The sequence below is a fragment of the Triturus cristatus genome, chromosome 2_2 (genome assembly GCF_964204655.1).
Source record: "Triturus cristatus chromosome 2_2, aTriCri1.1, whole genome shotgun sequence".
NCBI lineage: Eukaryota > Metazoa > Chordata > Amphibia > Caudata > Salamandridae > Triturus > Triturus cristatus.
Genome location: NC_140582.1, coordinates 920,828,926 through 920,851,223, shown reverse-complemented (window position 1 = coordinate 920,851,223; position 22,298 = coordinate 920,828,926). Strand labels below are relative to the sequence as shown.

At 39.1% G+C, this 22,298-nt stretch overlaps 1 protein-coding gene across 2 annotated transcripts in view; it reads left to right on the top strand.

Annotated features, from left to right (window-relative positions):
• The window catches only part of LOC146862941 (sodium-dependent phosphate transport protein 2B-like), a 90,260-nt gene extending 78,713 nt beyond the window's left edge, over positions 1-11,547 (top strand). For both annotated transcript variants that reach the window (XM_085642309.1, XM_085642310.1), the window contains exons 11-13: positions 6,987-7,103; positions 7,210-7,334; positions 7,884-11,547. In XM_085642309.1, coding sequence (XP_085498435.1) covers positions 6,987-7,103; positions 7,210-7,334; positions 7,884-8,444 — 803 coding nt within the window. In that variant the 3' untranslated portion in view covers positions 8,445-11,547. The remainder of the gene's footprint in view (positions 1-6,986; positions 7,104-7,209; positions 7,335-7,883) is intronic.
• Positions 11,548-22,298: the final 10,751 nt, after the last annotated feature.

The following is a 22,298-nucleotide window of genomic DNA, read 5'->3' as shown; positions in this document are numbered from 1 at the left end:
CACCCCTGCCCTGGACATATAATGGTAGGGGATGCTGTTCCACCATTGATTATGTTTTGGTATCCAGTTACCACGCACAAAGCCTCCACTCCTTTTATGTCTCTGAGAACTCACTCAGTGACCATTACCCTCTCTGTCTGTCTATAACATTATCTTCTAGTACCATTTTTGGAACCAATAATAATGATCGATTGTTAGAGAATATAGCCATCGGGAGCACCAACGGATACTCCCTCAGATGGGCTATGGTAGATCAAGAAGCGCTGATTAAACTAGTTGTTGGTAAATGTAAATCAGACATAGAGACATAAACAGGCGATTAGTGATAGAAAAAAAACAATGAGGAAGGAGGCATGGGAGGCATTCCATTCAGCCTCTGTAGCTAAGGATAGTGCGGCTTTCTGGAAGGTAATTAGGGCACCTTTTTTATCTAAGGAGCCCGGCCCAACAATAGAGATAGCCATAACCGAAGAACAGTGGATCAAGCACTTTGCTCATGTATATAGCGGTGATGAACCCCCTGTTATGAGGGAAAATTGTGCCCAGGTGGTCCATGGTTCAAATTATTCCCAACATTATAAGGAACTAATGTTTACCTTAAAGGAAGTAGAGAGGGCTCTACATGCTAGGCAGGGTGGTAAGGCTCCTGGCCCGGACGGGGTCCCCATAGATATGCTAAAGTCAATCATTCCTCTGTGGGGGCCCTTACTGGTGCAGGTGCTCAAAGCTAGCTGTATTACTGATTTCTTACCTACTTGGGTGGAATCTACAATTGTGCCCATCTTCAAAAAGGGGGATAGGCAAGAACCGGGGTGTTACAGACCAATCTCCTTGTTGGATGCCACAACAAAGGTAGCAGGCAGAGTTATTCTAGAACGTCTTCAGGATTGGGCTGACGAGAACTCTACTCTATCGGACCTGCAATATGGCTTTCCGGACGGTGTGGGGATGGTAGAGCAGGGCTTGAACCTTTCCCTTCTGGTGGGGAAATATACGAGGGCCAAGACAGAGAACCTATTTTTAGCATTTGTGGATCTCACATCCGCTTTTGATTGTGTGGTCCACTCTAAATTATGGAAATTACTGGAAGCCCTGGGGGTGGATGTAAGTATTATTTATTTTCTTAAGCGCTTTTATAGCGATGCTAAGGCACGTGTGCGTTACGGTCTGAAAGGGCGAGTGTTCGGCTGCTTTGCCAATTAGAGGTGAGTCAGGCAGGGTTGTGTTCTGGCTCCGTTCTTTTTTAACTTGTATATAAATGGACTTGAGGAAGCTCTGCTTAAAGATAACCAAGACTTTCACCAAGTAGCCGGCTGCCCAATTCCAGCCCTCTTGTATGCAGATGACGCTGTGCTGATGTCTCGCACACAAGTGGGCCTTCAGCGCGTTTTGGATAGTTTTTCCCTCTTTATGAAAGACTTAGGACTAAGGGTAAATTCTTCCAAAACTTTTATTATGCGCTCTGGCAGGGGTTTTAAAACAAATAGAAACATGTTTGTTGCAGGACAAAAGATTGTGGCTACAAATAAATTCTCTTTTTTGGGCATTCTCTTTGCCCATAACGATACCTGGACACAAGCTGTAGCAGCCAAAACATTTGCATTTATACGTACTACATCTGCCCTTATCACCTTTGCCAGGAAACTGGGGAAAAGACCACCAGAGGAACTTATTAAAATGTATAAGGCAAAGGGTGTTTCTACTGCAGCTCATGGGAGTGGGGTTTGGGGGTTTGCTGACCTCTCCCCTATTCAGTTAGTTGAAAATCCCTTCCTAAAATACATCCTAGCTGTCCCGAGAGGTACCTCAGCATCCATCTGCCATGCAGAGCTTGGTCTTCCCTACATCTCTGATTTAATTAGACTGGAGCCTGTGCTATTATGGCACAGGCTGAAAGAGTAGTCCAAACTGAATAGAGATATCCTTTTAGATATCTTAAAATTGGAAGGTGTCATGAGGATTCCATGGCTAAGATATGTTTACAACTTTTTAAAAAATCTTGGCCACTTAGAGTATTTTAACAATCCTACCACCATCATGACAGCAACTAGGAAGGAATTGAGAAAAGAGGGTCTCTTGCTATTGGATGATCTCAGAATGTCATCTGAGATTTTAAAGCCCACAGACCTGCACAATCAACTGGTTTTAACTACTTTTAACATTCAACCCTATTTAATTTTTGTTTCCGGTGCTTACGATAGGTTCCTATTAACTCGATTTAGGCTGGGGGTCTTCCATAGACTAGTCTCTATTCCTCTTATGAATAACTGGTCATAAGACCCTTGTGATAATATCTCCCCCCAATCCACGATTCATGTTACCCTTTTCTGTAAATTCTGTTCTTCTGTAGGGTCTGCTTTTGATGCCCATCTTAAAACAGTATGGGCTCCGTCAATGCCGTCATGCCTTTTTGGCATTATAATCCCTAGATAACGAGAATAGTGTCTTAAGGATAACAGTTTTCCGAAAAAATGTTTTGAGTTTTAGGAAAAGTGTGCCTATTTAATTGATTTTTTTTTAATGTAATAAGGGTTTTTGTCAGTGTAAATACTGATTTGTTTAATTGGACTTTTATGTAATATTTGTTTTTAATAGATGAATTGTGCATATACTCTTAATTGTTTGCTTTTATGATTGTTCTTAATCAATCGAATAAAGCCTTTTTGAACTGAACTGAACTGAACTTGTGTCATAGAAGTTCTGTGTCATAAGGCACAATTATATGAAGGTTGGGAGGACGTTTGAAGTGTAAAGAGATGTACTCATTGTATCCAGACTCATCCAAGAGTGTTATGGAAAGCAAAAGTCTGAGATAAATGGATGTTATTCTGTGATGCAAGGGTGATTACTTAGTGCACTCGATCCAGGGTATGTCATCTTTAAGACCGTGGTTGTGTGTCATTAGACAAAAGACCCATTGTTGTTCTCTGCTGAACAGTCATTCTGCATTTCATCTATCATTGACCTCTAGAATTGTCCACTTGTTGGTGTCTGCTGTGTGTTTCAAATCTAAAAAATGAAATGACATTTTAGTAGTAGCCCTTTTGCAGCGGGTGTTGCTCCGATGTTCAGTAATCCTGATTTTTAATCGTTCTGGTGGTCATCCCTACATAGCGAAGTGTGCAGGGGCAGGTGATAATGTAGATACAATTCTTTGTATTGCAATTTGTGTGGATCCTTTGTACCCATGGGCGGGTTTCCCACAGATCAAGTGTCTTTGTTGCTTTTGCTTTTGCGAAAGCACATATGCACAGTTAGAGCAAGCACCACAGAAATAACAACCTGTTACCAGTGGTAGTCCCCACAATGTCTGCTGGGATTCCATGGGGGGAGTCGGGTGTGTGTGCACAAGGAGATCTCTTAGATTGTTTGGGCATATGTATGCCATCAAGGGGTCAACAACGTCTAAGATGCCTGTTTTGAGAATAGGCCAGTGTTGCTTCATGATTTTTGAACTTGGTTAGAAGAGGGGGTAGAGGTCGTCATACAAGTGAGGTTGTCAACAGGTTCCTACATTTTTGTTTCCAGGAGGTATTCACTCTGATTATTTCTCACCCTCATACATGCTTGGTTGATGATCCCGGAAGGATAGTCGTGTGCTGTCAGGTTAGTACACAGCTCCCTTGCTTGAACGTCATATACCTTGAGGGTGTTACAGTTCCGTTGTAAGCGGAGAAATTGCCCCACCGCAAGGTTATCTCGTAGAGCTTTAGGGTGGTGGCTGTCATAGAGCAGGAGACTATTCTGATTTATTGTTTTTTTGTAGTTTGTAGTTGATAGTTTTCTGGCTTCTCTTGAGATCCATAGGTCCAAGAATAGTATTGCATGCTCCGACACCAGATAACCATCAAGAAGGATTCATTTGGCTAGTGAATTATTACTTCCAAAGATAGCAAATACCATCTCACTGACCAGTCCAAATAAGGATGTATTATAAATGTGACTTTGAGAGATATCTATAGTGGACTGATAAATGTACATTTACAGTGATGATGCCGTTCGATAATGTCATTATTCTGATCAATTGCTACCAAACCTTACTGTAGAAACTTTGTGCTTGTGTTCCTCCTAAATTAATAATACCCGCTAGTTTCGGCTCATGCCGTTCTTTTGAGATAAAACTATAATGTACTGTCAATGAGAGGGAGAGAGAGAGTGTGCGTGTGTCCAGGTGTGTGTGTGTGTGTGCACGCATGGTGAACACACTATGGACTGAATTGGTCCTTGTAGTGTAGATAAATTCTGGCAGAAGCAGACAAACACAATCTCTGTGAGAACAGGTGTTCTGGGGACTGGTCATCATAGTGTTTTATGTACTTTCAAGCAGCTGTATCAAAAAAACTAAAAGTGCAGTTATATGTGCTTCTATCTTATTTATAGCCAACCCCAGGGTCAAAGTGTGCATGGTGTTTGAATAGTAAATACACATGGCCCTGTTCACAAAATGCATTTTGAGTACATTTAGTAGTACTACAATTAACATACTACGAAATGCTATTCACAAACTTATGTGCAGTGGTTCCTCCTCCGTCTAGCCTATCTTTTTCTTCAACCCAACTGCAGAGTCTCTGCACACAAAAGTATTCATTTTACTGGTAAATGTGGGAGGGACAGGGGAATGGCTGAAAATTGGGGAATACTTATGACTAAGGGGCAGGGGATTAAGGAAGAGTAAGGAGGGGTTAGGGAGGGACGTGCCCACACTCACAAAAGAATATTCCCATTGCTATTCACAAACGTTCTCTTCTAAAGTTACTACAGCCAGAAAGGGACCTAAAACAGTGGTAAATTGCTTCATCTAGGAGCTGGAGTATGCCCAGCACCACACATGGCCTACCACTGGAACTGCAGCACCCCCCCCCTAGATAATAAAGTATGGGAGTTAAAATAAAACCCCATAGGAACTAATGTTTAAATGAAATGAAATTATTTAAAATAGTTGTAAGTAAATATGATATAATGTTAAAAGTCACAAAATAGTACACAATTATCATTTAATTCTAACGTATGTTTGACCATTTTCTAGTTTAAAACTACTTTTTTGAGTTTTAAAATAATAAAACACTAATTGTAAATAAAACATAATTACATTATGCTTAATTCTTTTCATACATAACTTTTAATAATTATTTATGCACAATAATAAATACATTAGGTCCCACTGTATTTTGTAATTTAAACTTCACTAAAATAGTTGTATTTAATGTAATGTGTTTAATTCAAAATTAAGTTAATAGTGCTGTAGATCTCAAGAGCAGTGCTTAATTTGTGCTGGTGTTTGCGAGTGTTCCACACTTGATTATAGCAGTCAACCTCATGGTGGGCTGACTATTTCTGAACACAAAACATTAGCACCAGCACGTACAGGACATTCTTACAACTTTATGTGACCTTAAATAGTTCAAATAGTCACATTTGTTGAAATGTGAACACATTTGAGAGAGCTAGAGTGGCAGTGAGTAGTGCAATCTGTAGTTGACTCCTGCAAAATATCCTAGGCCCTGGCAATTATTTTATTTTTTTCAAATTAAGCACAACTCCAGAGTCTCCATATGTCAAAGTATAGGGAAACATTTATAAAACTTGGAAAAAGTTAGCAAAAATATATTTTTATTAAATAATCTTGTAAATTCAGTGTACATATTTATTTTAAATATAAAACAGAAGGAAATCTGCTACAGCACTATAACTTAATTTCAAATTAAATTGTTATTTAATTTAAATATGTTAAATTAATGCTACAATAATTATTAAATTAAAAAGGTAATCAAAACTTTTTAGAACTAAATAATAAATTCGCATTATTTTTTAAATTTTCAAATGTTACATTACATTAATTTAATTTAATATAACATTATTTCCGATGTGGTTTTATTTTAAGCTACCAGCTCCATTGTTTTCTATGGGAGAGTGTTGCAGTGGCAATCATTGGACATGTGTGTTGTTGGACTCACTACTGTGTTTTCTTGGCAGTAGTAGTGTACGCTACAGATTTGTTCTAACTATGTTTCGGGGGCAGAGATGTGACACTGGTAAGAAACTTTACACTCAGATTCTGTGAATAGCCCAAAGTAGAAAGTTTACTCACAGGCGTAAGAGTAACCTTACATCTGTAAATTACTCATAAGTGTAAGTTACCTTTGTGAATAGCCCAAGGCTCCATTATGCTCAATGGCTGGTCTTCGTAAATATTGTATTGAATTTGGGTGGTTTATGTCCATCTGAAGAACTTGTTATTCTAATAGAGAAATGTTTAACTCCTCTACAGTAGTAAAGCAATGTCCAGGACATTTTATATGCAAATGAGATCATCATACACAATCCCCCCAATATGAAGCTTTTAAGTCTAGTAATAATTAAATATAAAAATATTAAAAATCATGTAGCAACAGAATTAGGGACAATGGAAAAGTTAGAGATTTGGTCCAAGAAGACCTCAGCCATGCCAAATTTTAATGATAACCAGAGACTATGAAACTGATTGCCATTTATGTTCATTTGGAATCCCTGTACAAGTATTTACCTAATGTTAATTTTCAGAAAATGCGTCATGGCTTTTGCATTCATAGACGAATGTGTGTGTTACATAAAATGAGCAGTTTAGTCAGCTAAAAGTAAAAGGCATATTCCTTGAAGAGAGAAGTTTGTGACGCTATTGAGATTTGTGGAGATTTGGAAGCATTGTAGATTGAATGTACAATGTTATCAAATAGACCAGGGCATATCATAAATGGGTACGTTGATTTTGTAGAAAGCGCAGACATCCATTGAAAAGCATTTCAAAGAGTTGAAGCCTATTATCAGATGAACCTAAGTAGCCTATTTGTCAAGGCATTGACCTATATGTACATTATATAGATAATCTGTACCATTCACTTGAGGTTGTATGATAAATAAACACTTTGGTAGTATGTTTCATTTGTTAATTATGAAATACAAACTAAAATGTTTGCCAATCTAATCAAAGTGAATGTTATTCTCTTCAGATTTCCCATTTCCATTTTCTTGGGTCACCGGATACCTAGCTATATTAGTTGGTGCTGGAATGACCTTTATTGTTCAAAGCAGTTCTGTTTTCACATCTGCCATCACACCACTGGTTGGTAAGTCTTTTCCATATTTACAAACTTCAGAATTTTCATGTTCACAAAATGTAGGCATAGACCATAAAGGAGACTAACCCGTTTCATGTTCTTTCCCTTCTCCCAGGCATTGGTGTAATAAGCATTGAGCGTGCTTATCCCTTGACGTTAGGTTCTAACATTGGAACGACGACGACTGCTATCCTAGCTGCTCTAGCAAGTCCTAGTGAAACACTAGTAAACTCATTGCAGGTTTGTCAATTTATATAATTATATAAGTTTTTAATGATAATTTTACTAATAGGAGAAGCTCAACTGGCAGTTTGTGTCATTGTTGGTCAAACTAAGGGTTAAACCAGTGGAAATCAATTCAGTTGCTTCATTTATTTCCAAGTGTGAATCAAATTCACTATTTCTCACATGTGCAAATAAACTTCTGGATGCACTTGCATACATTAGAATGACGATCCAACAGCTGTGTAGTTGAAGGTTCCTGCATTCAGATGGTGTGCCCTTGGGGTACGCTGATGAGTTCCACACAGCATGGATAGCATTCAGCATTTCCAAATTTAAATTCTTTAATTGGTGTCTCTAGATATCATTGATTGAAGCATCATGATTGTATTTGTTGAAAAGTGAAGCATGCTCTTTTAACTTTTTCAAGGTGTTTATTGTGCGCTATAATAGATTACAGAAACACACAACATTTTAGAGAGTAATAATTGAGTGAGAAAACTTAAAAACTGAAGCTATCATATTCTAACTTTTTAATTAACTATTTTGTTTTATTTTGTGCTGCAGATTGCACTATGTCACTTCTTTTTCAACATATCTGGGATTCTACTCTGGTATCCAATTCCCATCACACGAATCCCGATCCGGCTTGCCAAAGGCCTGGGTGAAAAGACAGCCAATTACAGATGGTTTGCAGTAGTTTACCTAATCCTCTGCTTCATAGTTTTCCCTTTGACTGTCTTTGGATTGTCAGTGGCAGGTTGGCAAGTTCTTGTTGGAGTTGGAGTACCCTTCGTTGCAGTTATTCTTGCAGCAATTATTATCAACGTAATACAGAACAAGTGGCCTAAAGTTCTTCCAGAGTTTCTCAAAACTTGGGATTTTCTTCCTAAGTGGATGCATTCTCTTCAGCCTTGGGACAGGATCTTTTCTGGCATGAAAATATTTTGTGGTAGATATGTTTGCTGCTGCTGTAAATGTTGCAAAAAGAATGAAGATGAGGAGATGATCAAAAAAGATGAGACAAAAACTGAAAACGTGTATGAGAACATTGTTTCAATCGATGATGAACTGCCCAATGGTAAAGCAAAGGTGTCTACATCAGTTGATGCAAGCACTACCTTCTAGTACAGTCTTTTCAGTAAATACCAACTTGGCTCTCTATCAAAAAAAGATGAACATAGATGGGATCCTTGTTTTCTTTGACAACTGAATAAACCCTGCAATTAGAAATTTGTAGAGATGGTTACAGCCTCAAACTATATCAAGGAAGAAGATGCAATTTTTGAGAGAGTATCAAACATCTCCTAAAAGAATCACTTGAAGCAAGCTTGGGGAAATCTCAGGAGTCATACTTTTCAAGCCATAAGACGGGTGAACAGAGTAACTGCAAATGTGGGAATGTCACCATGTTTGGGGCTGCAATGAATGCATGATAAAGTAGCATGATGAAAGGACTCTCTCAGCAATGCCTTAACAAGGGTCCGATTAGTTCGAGGAAGACTATGTATGGTAATATGAATGATACTAAATATGAATGATACTAATAGAACAGAAGTGCCTTATTTGTGCCTTGTGTATGACTTCATCTTCTGATTCCTAAAACATTAGGCTGTTCCACGAAACACTCCTAGCAATTCATCCTGCAAAAGCAATGATGTAAATACACATATATCTTTTATGCTTCTGTACTATTCGAAAAGTGATCATCTAAAGTATTCTCTCAACAACATCATCATCAAATATGAGCAGACTATTTCACTAAAAAGCCGGACTACTATAATATTACCACAAACTAGGGTGTAATTTTCTAACAGTGGTACCTGACTTCCACAACAGGACATTTTCAAAGCCCAGTCTCATTTCCTTGCAGTTAACTGGTATATTTAAGTTGTCAGCTCTGATTTTGCACATAAAAAGATAATATTATCACAATATTTTCATAAAATAATGAAGTTATTAAACAGAGAAAACAATACATTGCAAAAACATATTCTATAACATTTGTTATCACTACCCATTAGAAAGTATTTTGTTTAACATTCAAATAAATTAAAAAAAAAAAATATTGTATAAGTTTAGTAGACAGCCCCCTCCGAATAAACACTTTTGCATTAGTTGAAACTAAATTTGACACCCACAGATATTCTTTTTACTAAGTGTTATAAAAAGGTGAATATTTCAGGTCTACTGTGGATTGCTTGTCACGTGAATATTTAAAAAAAGCCAGCCCATTGTACATTCAGTTACCATCACCATAATAAGCTCTTTATTTTTCCTTAGATATCTTTTCGAACTAGATAGTTTGCTTGCTCCTGCACATGTGTAAATCAAAATTTGTTTTGTTCTAGCCTTTATCTTTTTTAACCGGCTCTTAAATCCTCTTGATGCCAATGACTGGGTGTTAGATCACTCAAATTGAAGTGGCATAGTCGTATTTGATTTTTCTTCAACTATTACGATGTAAAAACGTGATCCATCATGTGCTTTATTTAACTTAGAACTAGAAATACATGTTTGGAAACCGTCAGACTGTGTGGCACATGTGATTTTATAGATTGCAGTAGTGATCAGCGAGAAGTGTGCAGGAGCTTCTTTTTAGAAGGTATACTTACGAGGCAAACTACATAATATGTACTCTCAAAGATAGTCGACAATTAAAATACACAATGAATGTACTCATATATTGCCAGGTGTAGGGTGTATTCATGCATATCCCTACAAGTATATCGTGTAAAACGAATATACTGTACTATACTTTAATTGCAAAATTCATAGGTATTGACACACTTTCTTTACCATGTTTATAGAAGTATTGGGTAAAAAGGTACATTTCAAAGTAGAAAAGGTGTGATAACCAATATAAAAAACAAAAGGTTGTATGTCAGAATATTGAGACCAAAAATATCATGCTACAAAACCATAGATATGTATAGATTTGCCATTGTTAACACTGCACCTGTGTTCCTATGAGACATACATATCGGCAAGTACATATATGTAGAGTTAAGTATAGTCAATATTCTGGCTATGGTATTTCTGTGGCAGAATATTTAGAAGTTGACATTTTGGTAGTATACCCAACACCAATTTGTTTCAACATAGTTACATTTCTTTTTATGCACTGTACCGTTTAAATAAAAAAAAGTTACGCGATAATCTGAATTTTATTTTACTAGCGGCCACACTCAGTATTAATATACCTGATGCAAACATGGCTAAAATCAACTCTTGTTCTGCTAGAATTTGCTGGTCATGGCGCACCCCAAAAGTAGCAGATAAGAAAGAGCACCCTGTGTCCAGAAATAATTGTTATTCTCTGTGCTTCCCAAGTCACTGCCATGACTGAAATGAGTGAGTCCGTCACTTCCATGCCTCTGCAACAGGTCTGTTCATTCAGAATAATGGAACACTGACGCCTTCATCTGCTTTTATCAGTGTATGAATGAACACCTTGGTGTAAGGTTATCACATAGATTCATGTCATTAAAATACGGTGTTGCCAGTCTTGGGCTTTCCTTTTCCAGCCTTGTTCTCCGATTCACAGTGGACTGCATACATTGATCCAACCGGACTACACACCTGATCACAGTGATTTGTGATACAAAAGCCAGAGAGGCAAAACATGTCCTAACAACATGGAACTATCCAGCCAGCTCTAAATTGAAGTATATTTGGTCATGGTTGCTATGTTGTTCTTGCTTATGCCTTGACATCAGCAAACGAAACACTCCCCTGATTTACCTTCAGCTCTGCAATCGAATAATTCGGTTTTTCTTTGGGTTTACCATCAGGATTCATAAGTCAATCTGATGGTTTGTCTGCTAAAATCCTCAGCTCTGACAATCATGACATTGAACTGGTCTAACACTGAAAGTATGGCCACATACAAGGTACTTTAAACACTGCTGCTTAAAACACACAACAATACTTTAGTATATCTTATTTATTATTATTTCACTGTAGCATTCTTGCTAAACAAACATATCCAGGGAATTGACTGTATGCCAACGTTTTGAAATGCAGTAATTCAAAGTAGGAAAGTACTGTATGTAATGAGTTTGTTTAATGAAAATATTTTTGTAAAGTTGTGTAAATGTATGTAAACATTTGATACCTCTTCTGTGTATAACTGTTACTTCTGCAATTGATAACCCTAGTCTTGTAAATAGATGAATTTTATTTTCAGACATTGAAGAAAGTAAATACATATTTTTAAAATGTTACAAAATGTGTTGTGTTGTGAATTTGGGTGCAACTGTTGCTCAAAATTGAGAAACCATGTACTCCCAGTTAGGGTTCAGCTCCACCCAGTATACTCTCCAACTTTACTCTAGCTTTTCCATGACCATTCAAATTTGGTTTCCATTCAAAGACATGGTACATTCAGTTAACGATGTTCCTCAACCAAAGTATCTTGGAGAATTTTCTACACAAGCAGGCTAAAAAGATTACAATTTCAAAAGTGAGATAGATATTAGGAATAATAGCCTTCAAGCCTACAGAGACCAATGTGGTACAAAGCACAGACCTGACATCAGGCAGAAGGTCCTTTACATACAAAGGGTCAGACCAGAGAATGTTGCAAGCTCAAGATTAAATGTAAAACCTCTGTCAAGTGAGCATGCAGATCAGGTTCACGTGCATCGCTAATCAACACTTCGTCATTTTAATATGGTTTGCAGATAGTGAGGTGCTGATCTCTTCAGAGATTGATGAACCACAACAGTTAATTTATGGAGGCCATAGAGCGAATCAGTACAGCAAAGAGAAGGCTTGTGTATACGTAGAAGTAAGGCCGTACGCTGCTCAAGTTGCATTCTCTACATATGTTTGTGTAAAAAGTTTGGTGCAATGATTCCTGAGACAAGGGAAGCAGTCACTGACCCTTAGCACATTTAACTGTGTTGACAGTGGCAGAAATCTGGGGGCTCATGGTAGGTCTTTTGACAAAGGGAACTCCAAGGTTATGATTTGGAGAAATGGTCCTGATCTATCGCTGTTTCCTGCTAAACTCTGGAATCATTTACATCGCTTCAGTGTTGTGTCAATTGAGCTCCAGAAATTCCTCTTCAATATAAACGAATAACTCAATCTTGTATTAAAGAGGGAAGGCAAAGCTATTGTGTTGCACCAAGGAAATTGTCAAAATATGTTTACTGATTTTATTACATACCATAACCTATAGTGACATCCCAACAGTCCTGAATTCACACTGAAAGTCAAGAACAATATCCTAAACTGTGGAGAACTCCAAAGACAACAAAATGCGTAGTGGCACATCAAGATCATTGGATATCAGCTTGATTCTCACTAGCAGGAACAAGGATTGCTATTGTAATACTACTCCAATCTCCTGGTGGCCTGTCAGGTTCAGGTAGCCTCATTCTGTGAATAATCATTCAAAACTTACAAATAGATCCAGCATGACAGTGACTAGTAAACTATCCCTGTCAATCGATCTTTATGACGTCTTCAGTTTTGCTGACCAAAATTGGGAAGCCTCAAAGAAGATGGCTCATCTCACACTGCTCCCAGCTGTGGGAGCACTCAATTCTCCATAACCTAAAAGAATAAATGCAGATTGGGGGTGAAATCATAATATGACAAACAGGTCAGCGTCCAGGTTAACATTCTTGAGGAGTCTCGTTGGATTCATCACCAGAGAAACCGCAATTCCAAGATAAATGCTTGAATAGTGCTGTCTGAACAAAATCTGATCACAGATTAAGGCTAAGCTTAGAAATAAATACTTGTACGCCAGAAAACTGCAGTGATGAAAATTATGTTGTTAACAAAGAATCAGTGTATATTACTGCATCTCTGAGTCTAGAAACATGACACAAAACGTACATAGCTGAGATGAACCATGTCCACCATCTTAAATAGCTCAGCAAAGTGATCCCCAGGAAATAAACTCTTACGGAAGAATTGGATTTTCCTCACCCTCAATTATGACTATTTAATAAATCCACTGATAATTTCCTAAGGATTTCCAATCTGCATTAAGCTCTGTATTGCACAAAAACTGCCTCATTCTTTATATGACTGAATCTTAACATGGTGAGTTACTTGCAATATTTCAGGAAGCACTCAGGTGACTATGGGCAATAATTTGTCGAAATGAGGTTATGTCTATCCAAATAACTGAATAACATATCCACCACTCAAATTACTTTCATATTTCACTATACTAATTTTCAACACTAATCCTTAATGGGTTCCGGAGTAGCGTGCTACTCGCCAAAAAAGCGCTTCAACACCCCCATCAGGGGTATCAAGCGCTATATAAACGCAACCTTTTTTTCCCTCTTCTATCCCTCCGCTATCCTTCTCACTCCAAATAATTGACTAATATCCACCACTCAAATTACTTTCATATTTCACTATACTAATCCTTTATGGGTTTCCGGAGTAGCATGCTACTCTCCCCAAAAAAGGCGCTTCAACACCCCATCAGGGATAGCAAGCGCTATATAAATACAAACCTTTTTTCCCTCTTCTATCCTTCCGCTATCCTTCTGAATCCAAATAATTGACTAACCTTTCCACCACTTAAATCACTTTTATATTTCACTATACTAATTCAACACTAATCCTTTATGGGCTCCGAAGTAGCGTGCTACTCGCCGAAAAAGCGCTTCAACGCCTCGTCTGGGGCAGTAAGCGCAAAATAAATGCAATTACAATACAATACAATACAATACAATTTAGTGGATCATTTTATGGAGAATTACATTCCACTTTGGCACACACCCATTGATAGCACTGTAAGAGGTAATGTTCTCTGTGTGTATATGCTGCCAGAATTTTCCAAGCAAATTCCTTGAGCTTAAGTAGAACTTGAAAGTTCAGAATTTCTGCCGGCCACGCAAACGTGCCAGCACAAACGTATTGCACATTCACAGTGGGAACAGTTTTAAGGTTTATCTAAGCATAGTATTTTGTACTGGAATCCTACCTACTATAGAGCAACGGTGTATGCGTGGTGCTAGGAAACCTGATTGTGCACCAGCACTAGGGAAGCAGATTTTGTACTCCTTGCTCTCTCTCTCTCAAGCAACACAGCACAACAATTTTGGTTGCTGCATTGCATTGTGTGACAGCTTACTATATACACACTCCCTCTATAAGTAGGATAACCTTTCCCTTCACTACTCCCACAAGAACACATGCAACTGAGGCATGATTTGCAAGTCTCAACTAGTCTAGAGGTCAGAAAATCTAGAGGACTTGACAGAAAGTTGTATTTGTTTACACTAATTATCGTACAGCAGAAACTAAATGTAGCAGGAAGGCACCTAAGCAAAAAAAATGAAGATGTGACAGTTCATTACTGGCAATGGTCCCCAGCTGATGGTTTCTGGGAAACTTACAGTCTGGTAGCATTCTAGTTCCACTTGCTTTCCAGTTAACAAGTCCTCTGTGTAGCAGCCCAAATTAACTTCTTGACTGTCCTTATGTGTATAAAGGGCGTCTCCTTGATACCTTTATGATGTAAATATACAACATAGCATGTTTAATCAAAAGGACTGGCTCCCATTCTTTTACAAATATGTGTGTGCCATCACACGTATATGTGGATTTTTTGATACAGAGTTTCACTAACTCTTCCTAAGTCTCTCTCCAAGATCTGATAAGTGGGTGGCCTATGGGAGGCGCTGGAAGCAGCTGTGACTGTCTCCAGCGCCTCCCTAGCCATGTCCACAGACACAATGCAGTTATTGTGGAGGTGGGAAGGAAACTAAAACAGAGGGTGGGAGGAGCAACTGAACTCCCACCACTCTCTTTCCATCAGCAGAAGAAATGCACTGTGAAGTGAGGATTGGAAGGGGAAGGTTTAGATCTTCTAGTCCCATGTTTCTAATCCCCATTTGCTGATTCCATCCAGTTATTGGAGAGCTACTTCCTCTTACCATGCTTCTCTATTCATGAGAAGCATTTTAAGAGAATGGAGCTGTGTGCATGCACCTCATCAGGGAGCCAAAAGCTTTTGAGATATTTTTTAGGTTACAAAAAAAACACAGACAGTGCTGATTCCTTGTTCGGGTGCATTAACCCGGATTTGTCCTCTTACAAAACTGTGTGGCTGTGTCCCAGCATGAAGCCAGACACTCTGTATTTTTTGTTAGGCTTTGAAAAGAATCAGCAGTTCTTTTTTTTGTGCTTCACATCTACTTAGTGTTTTTTAAGAGTAACATGTATGAAACCCGTGGGAGGTCCCAGAAAGCAATAGTTTGCTGTAAAGTAGGAAAACATCGGAATTCAGCAAAATGTTGTTTGTGTCGATTGATCAAGGATTTTCCAAAGAAGCTAATCATCAAAATGAAAACATAGAATGCAACGGGCAAGAAAGAGAAATGGGTACAGAGATCTTCACCTGTTCCTATTTCCACAGAAGGACAGAATACAGAAATATTTATACCATTACATGCATCAGACAGTTTCAGTCACAGAGATAAATAGTGTTTGCAGTTTGTTCAAAAGATTAAGATACCCAAATCCACCAATCAACCCATGGTTTACAATGTTTTTATGGATTTCTCATCATTATCACGGTATACACCTTGTACCAACTGTGCATCTGTTGATAATCTTAAATCTTATGAGAAGACGTTATGGGTGAATATAAGCTATGTATTTTTTAAATGTACTCAAGAATCTGAGTTTAGGAATAGGGGTCATTTGTGCCATTCTGAAATCTGGAATGGCCATATAGCTAGATAATTTTGAGGACTCTTTTTAAAAGGTGTGTTATGTGAATACTTGCATCCAATGGAAGGCCTAAACCAGAGAGAAATTCAATAGATAACAGCAGATTTTCACACAATCAAAACAGTATCTCACAAATGTAGGTGGGCTTATAACCCAAGACAGGAAAGGTCCAAGGATGCGACCAAGGAAAGCAAAAGACAAAAGCTTGTAATTTGGTTAATTTTGGGATGTGAGGAGCTGCGATATTTTGGATGGCTCGACAGGCACCCAGGAAATAAGACAAACCCAACAATGTTTCGGGTGAGTCCAAGGTGGTGTGGCATGTATGGATTCCCCCACATTTACTTACCCTGAATGCCCTGCAAACATAAAATTCTGAAACAAAATTATTTCCTCCTATTTATGTGACAGTAGGTTCTAGCATTTGTGAAGAACAGCACATTGACCACCACTAAGTGCTATGACTCTTTTGTCTATACAAATAGATATATTAATTGTGTGGATGTGCCTATCATAGCAGACAATAACAGGCCAAAATTGTGACTGTGTGAAGTCATTTAATGTCAATATGGGCTTTATATGGTCAAGGTTTTGGCTCATTCTTGTTCATGGCTGGTACCTATTTTATTTTGGCAAGTGTTGAAAAAATTTGGTGGGCATTTTTTCTTTTTTTAAGTTTTCTGTTATAGAAAGTGTAATAAATTGTGATTCCTTTACTCATACTTTGACATTATCATAGCATTAGATGCATTGAAACTTGCTTTCATTCATGCAAGTTGCATCAACCTAGATTTCCCTGGGTCTCCTGGTTTCAGAAATGTCTGGGATTGCTAGGTTCCCAAGATTGTTGGCCCACCTCTGGCTCAAATACTGCATTTATCCCTCATGTAAGTTCCTCCCATCGAAAACATTCCTTGGTTCCTAGTGGGTCGATCCCTGCTCACATATCTGGTAATCTTGTGCTCTGGAGAACCAAGGGAACACAGATTTGGGTCAAGTCACAGCAAGGATATGTTTCTGTGTGAGGAAGGCTGAATTGGAATTATCCTGTTAACCAGGAAAAGTGTTGCCAATTGGATAAATGACATGCAATGTGTTGTCCCAGGCAGTCAATCAAAGGGAGGTATATCCATCACCCAGTGATAGAAAAGATAGGATGTGTAGAAGTTGAGAATATATGTTTGTTGTAGGTTTTCATACAACCAGGAAGTGGTATCTGTGATCAGAGTCAGTCAAGGGCTGCGCACTGAGAAAGTCTGTTAAGGCCTCTTCTTAATTGCCCAAGAAAAGGGCAAATAGTGTCATTTTATATCATTATAATATCCAGGGGTGACTTGGTGCTGCTTTAACTTTGCTGTGATCTGGCTTTTTGATCAACAGGGGAGTTCCTAACAGTTAGATAACCACGTTTTTAAAGCTTTCCAGAAAGGCTACAGGTCTGGGATAACCTTTATATGGGCAGGGAGAGCATTCCAAAGCCTGGCCGCATTGCATATGAAGCTCCTACTGCCCCCATGAAGCACTTCTGAAAGTTTGAACAATTACATTGTTTGCGTTGAGTGAGCGCAAATGTATGGTTAGGGGGTACCAAATGAATTTCTGCTGCAGGTGCTTAGGACCTGTGCCATGCAGGGTTTTATGAGTGATATATAAGTCCTTAAAAATTAATCTCTGGCTGATTGATAGCCAGTGTAGTTTTCGTAAGGCTTGTTTTACAGATTGAAATTTAGGGATACCCATAACCATACGTGCTGCTGTATTCTGAGGGACTTGATGTTTGATAAGGAATTGTTATTGAATGTTTAAGAATAGACCATTACAGTAATCTAGTCTGGACATGACTTGCACCGTCATAACTGATTTCTGTAATGTCACCTGGAAATAAGGTCGAATTTTCTTAACAGTTTTAATTATAAGAAATGCAGACAATGTGATGACTTTGACTTGATTGCCATATGTCAATTTATTGTCCACCTAAACTCCCAGGTTTTTTACTTTTTGGCAGGTGCAGGTAGGGCGCCCAGTTCTTGAGGCTACCAACTTGCTGACCAAAAAGAGATGTCTCTGCCAAACAGAATGACTTCTGTTTTTCCTGAATTAAGTTTGAGACAATGTTAACTCATCCATTTGCTGATTGCCAGCATGCAATTGCTGAATTAATGTTTGTGTTCTCCATATCACTAGCTTGGGAGATGACAATCTGGGTGTCGTCAGCATATGATGTTAGAGAGAAGCCAAAAGACTTGATCAGAGCCACAAGAAGTGTCACATATACATTAAATATAGTGAGACTTAGTAACAACTCCGGAGGTTGGTATAGGTGAAAGGTGAAAAGAGTCTCCTTAGAAGGATCCCACTTAGGAGGGAAACAAACTACAGAGGGTAAAAACATTATTGCAATCCTATAAGTCTTCATTGACAATGAAGATTATTAAAGGAGAAAGTATACAGAAGTAGAACCCAGTAGAAAGTTGCAATTGCAATAAGAAACAACTAGGGACAAAAATGGTAGCCTAGCCGCTGAGAAATGATTGGGAGTGTAATTGGCCCTCAGTGGGAGAGACATCCCAGGAGGAGAAAGGAGAAACCCAGTGTGCACAAGACATAAGGAGTAACCAGAGAAAGTGGATGGCTCAAGAGAGTGAGGCAGGTGGCACATCTACTATCGAAGGGGGAGGGGCAGTGTCTCTGCACAGTCTGCGAGTGAGCCCTATAAATATTCTACTAGAGAGTGTTTTCCATGAGACCTAGCTGCCGGCACAGGCTCAATAGACTGATACTGTGGATGCCGACTGATGAGGTATGGAAAGGCATATTGTTGCTGAAAGAGAGAGTCCTGATCGGTCCAAATGCCGCAAATGGCCAAAAGACCACCACAGGGGACTCCGCCTAGAGGTTGCAACTGCTACTGCTGAAAGCCCTTCCCGAACTTCCACTGCTGAAGATTAATACTGACACGCAGTTCAGTTCCCATGTATTCCCCAAATCTTGTCCACGTGAAGCTGTCACGGCATTCCTAGCAAAAGAAAAGTAATCGAGGGCAGGATCGCAACCTGAATCTGTCACACAGCCCGGACTGTTGCAAACTGTTGCAAACAACCAGCAGGTAAACTGTGTGGCTTAGACTGCACGTGGCGACAGGAGACTGAGGTGCATGGATGAATCGGCCACATCTGCTAGAGAACATTTGCTAATGGAATGAAAAAGAAATTGTACAAATGTTTAGTTAGGGGTTGTTTAGCAAGCATACATGGTTGGTGGAAAATGTGCTGTGCCATGCCAACGACACGTGTGCTATTTTATACTTAAAATAAATAAACAAACACCTCATTTTCTTCAGGTGACTCAGTGACATGATTCAGTAACTTACCACTAGGATACCCTTGGATAATCGCGTGCTCTATAAAGATGAATAATATAACATAACATAACATTGAACTAAGTTGATCCTAAACCAGTAAGAACATTTGAGTAATTTTCCCCATAGCCTAAACCCTATCTAAACCCATATTGTATTGAGGACATTAATTGTGGGATCTCAACGATAAGAGGAGAGTGTTATAATGCAATTTATGATATAGGATAGCAGCTACTTCTGCTGTGTGATTAAACCCTTAACTGCTAAAGCTTCCTTCACCTCTGTGTTTTGTTAAATGTTTAGGACAATTTGCAATTAAACTTCCATATTTTTCTTTACACATAATGTATTGTTGTCCTTTTTCCCACATGTTCTGGATTCTAAAGATCCTCAGGATTGTGCATTTGAGAGAACCAAGAAAATAGCTTAAATGTGGTAAAATGTGGGGTTTTGAAAAATGGGAACGAAATGCTGTGCAAGAGAGTGTATGAATTTTTATTTCTAAAAAGGGCAACAACAAAAGGTTTGCTGTGCTAAAATTACACTCTTCCAAGCTGTATGGACCAGGCAGAGTTGTAAAAAAGATGTATTTACCCCCATTTTTGCAATTTTCCAAGTATTGAACCCATGGGTTAGTCTATTTAAACAGTACCTCACAAGTGTGTGTGGGCTTATCACCCAGCACAGGAAAAGGGTGAAAAGTTGATGTCAATGTAAATAACAATACATTCATGTACAAAAACGAAATCACATCTTTATTGACGTATTTGCCAGTTATAAACTCCACATCAACCCCAACTTAGAAATAAGTAGACATGCATGCTCTGTGACCCAGGCCCGAGGTCACTGGTTGACAGGTCACAGGTTGGGTAGCACGTAGCCAGTAGACAAATGGGCAAACTGTAAATCTCAGATCAATCCCACAGATAGCCGTAGCAACACCACAATGGTTCACGAAAATTGGCCCCAATAAAGCACACATGCCCAAAGCAAGGCGTGCATTCCCAAAACACCATAAATTCAGATGCCACATAAAGCAAGGAACACTTAGTCAATCAGGACATAGCACACACAGTACACACAGTGATTATGTGCCCACAATGCCAGGCATCTGGACATGTTATCTACTGGCTGCATTGTGTTCATGCATGGTCGAGGCGGGCCTGAATTCCTTGTCCAATACATTAATTTATGTCTCCAAAGACAGTGGACCACACTCCTTTCAAAAAAAGAATTGGTGGAACCGTTTTATTGCATTTAATGAACTGTATAAAAGTCTATGTTAGACCGATTGGAAATTGAGACAGTCCTCAGAGCCAATGCCTCTGACTGTGGTCCTGGCCGCAACCTTTAATTAAACAAACTGTTCTGTTTTGCCAAACGTCTCTTGTCTTGTTTTTCCAAGATAGGTCATGTTTAAGCAACATTTGGGTGAGCCCCCATCGGAGCTGATTGGTACTTTGAACCTGACTGCAGCCAAAGGAAGGGGACCCTGCCTGGGTGGATTCACATTTGCACAGCTAGGAAGGTGAGCAGAAGCGCAATTGATTGAAAGTTCTGCTGAATCCTCAGGGCGGAGGACTGTTCTGAAGCAACTATCACAGAGGGTAAAAGACTACATCAGAACCTTAGTAAAGCTTGTGGCATATGGCAAACTAGGGAGAAGCGTAAAAAGATACCTTGAAAGCCCTACCACTGACAGAAATCTGGGATATTACCTATTTTATATGTCCAAGCTGAGTAGTCACAAGGTAGACTTAGAGGCAATCCAGCAGAAGTTACCTTATTTTTATATTCAGCGCACTAGGAAAGGGAATATTTATTGTATTTATTGTCAGAGGTGACACCTCAATCTTATTTTTTAGTCTAAAAGGGTTTCTCAGTGCCACGTTTTCCAACACCGTAGGTATTTGAAAGAAGTGAGAGGTGTTGGACGCTTGGACCACTTGGCATAACATAGATTGTACGCTTTTCCACTGGGCGTAACACAGACGGTATGCTTGGAACACTGGGCGTGACACAGATGGTATGCTTGGCCCTGGGGTGTGATACAGGGTGCAATTCAGACATTTAGAGAAAAAGATTTGGACCTTGGAGATTCGATGTAAATTGTGATTGGCCACGAGGGGCCAGTGGTTCTCAAATTATTCACCTTTTCTGCAAACTATTGTTATTATCTCTGTTTCTTAGCTGCTATTGACAGACTATCAGGCTTACTTAGGACCAGATGTTCGAAGTATTTTTGCATGCGCAAACGGGTTTGCGACCCGTTTGCCCATGCGAAAATACCTGAGGACCATGTACAAACCCTAATTAGCGAGTCACAATGTATTTGCGACTCGCTAATTTGGATTTGCGACTTGCTATTTGTAAGGGGCGCTTCAAGGGCGTTCCTTCCTAATAGCGAGTCTGAGCCCTTTGTATGACTGTTTGGTGACCGTAATTGTGATCACAAAACATTCGCAATTTACCACCTAATTCAAGTAGGTGGTAAAGCATTCACAAACAGGAAGGGGTCCCAAGGGGACCCCTTCACCTTTGGGAATGTATGGGAAAATATTTTTTTTAAGGGCAGGGACCACTGCCTGCCCTTAAAAATTTAACGAAAACATTTTTTTTTCTTCTTTTTTTAAATTCATCCCGTTTTCCTTTGAGGAAAACAGGCTGCATCAAAAAAAAAAAACTGCTTTATTTAAAAGTAGTCTCAGACATGGAGGTCTGCTGAGCCCAGCAGGCCACCATCCCTGGGAGGGCCAGCCATTCCCAATGGGGTCGCAAATTCCAGTGGCTCATTAATATTCATGAGCCTCGCTTTTTGCAACCCCATTGGGAATCGCTAACAGTGTCTCTGACACTGTTGTACATTTGCATTTGCGACTCACAATTTTTCCCAATTTGCGAGTCGCAAA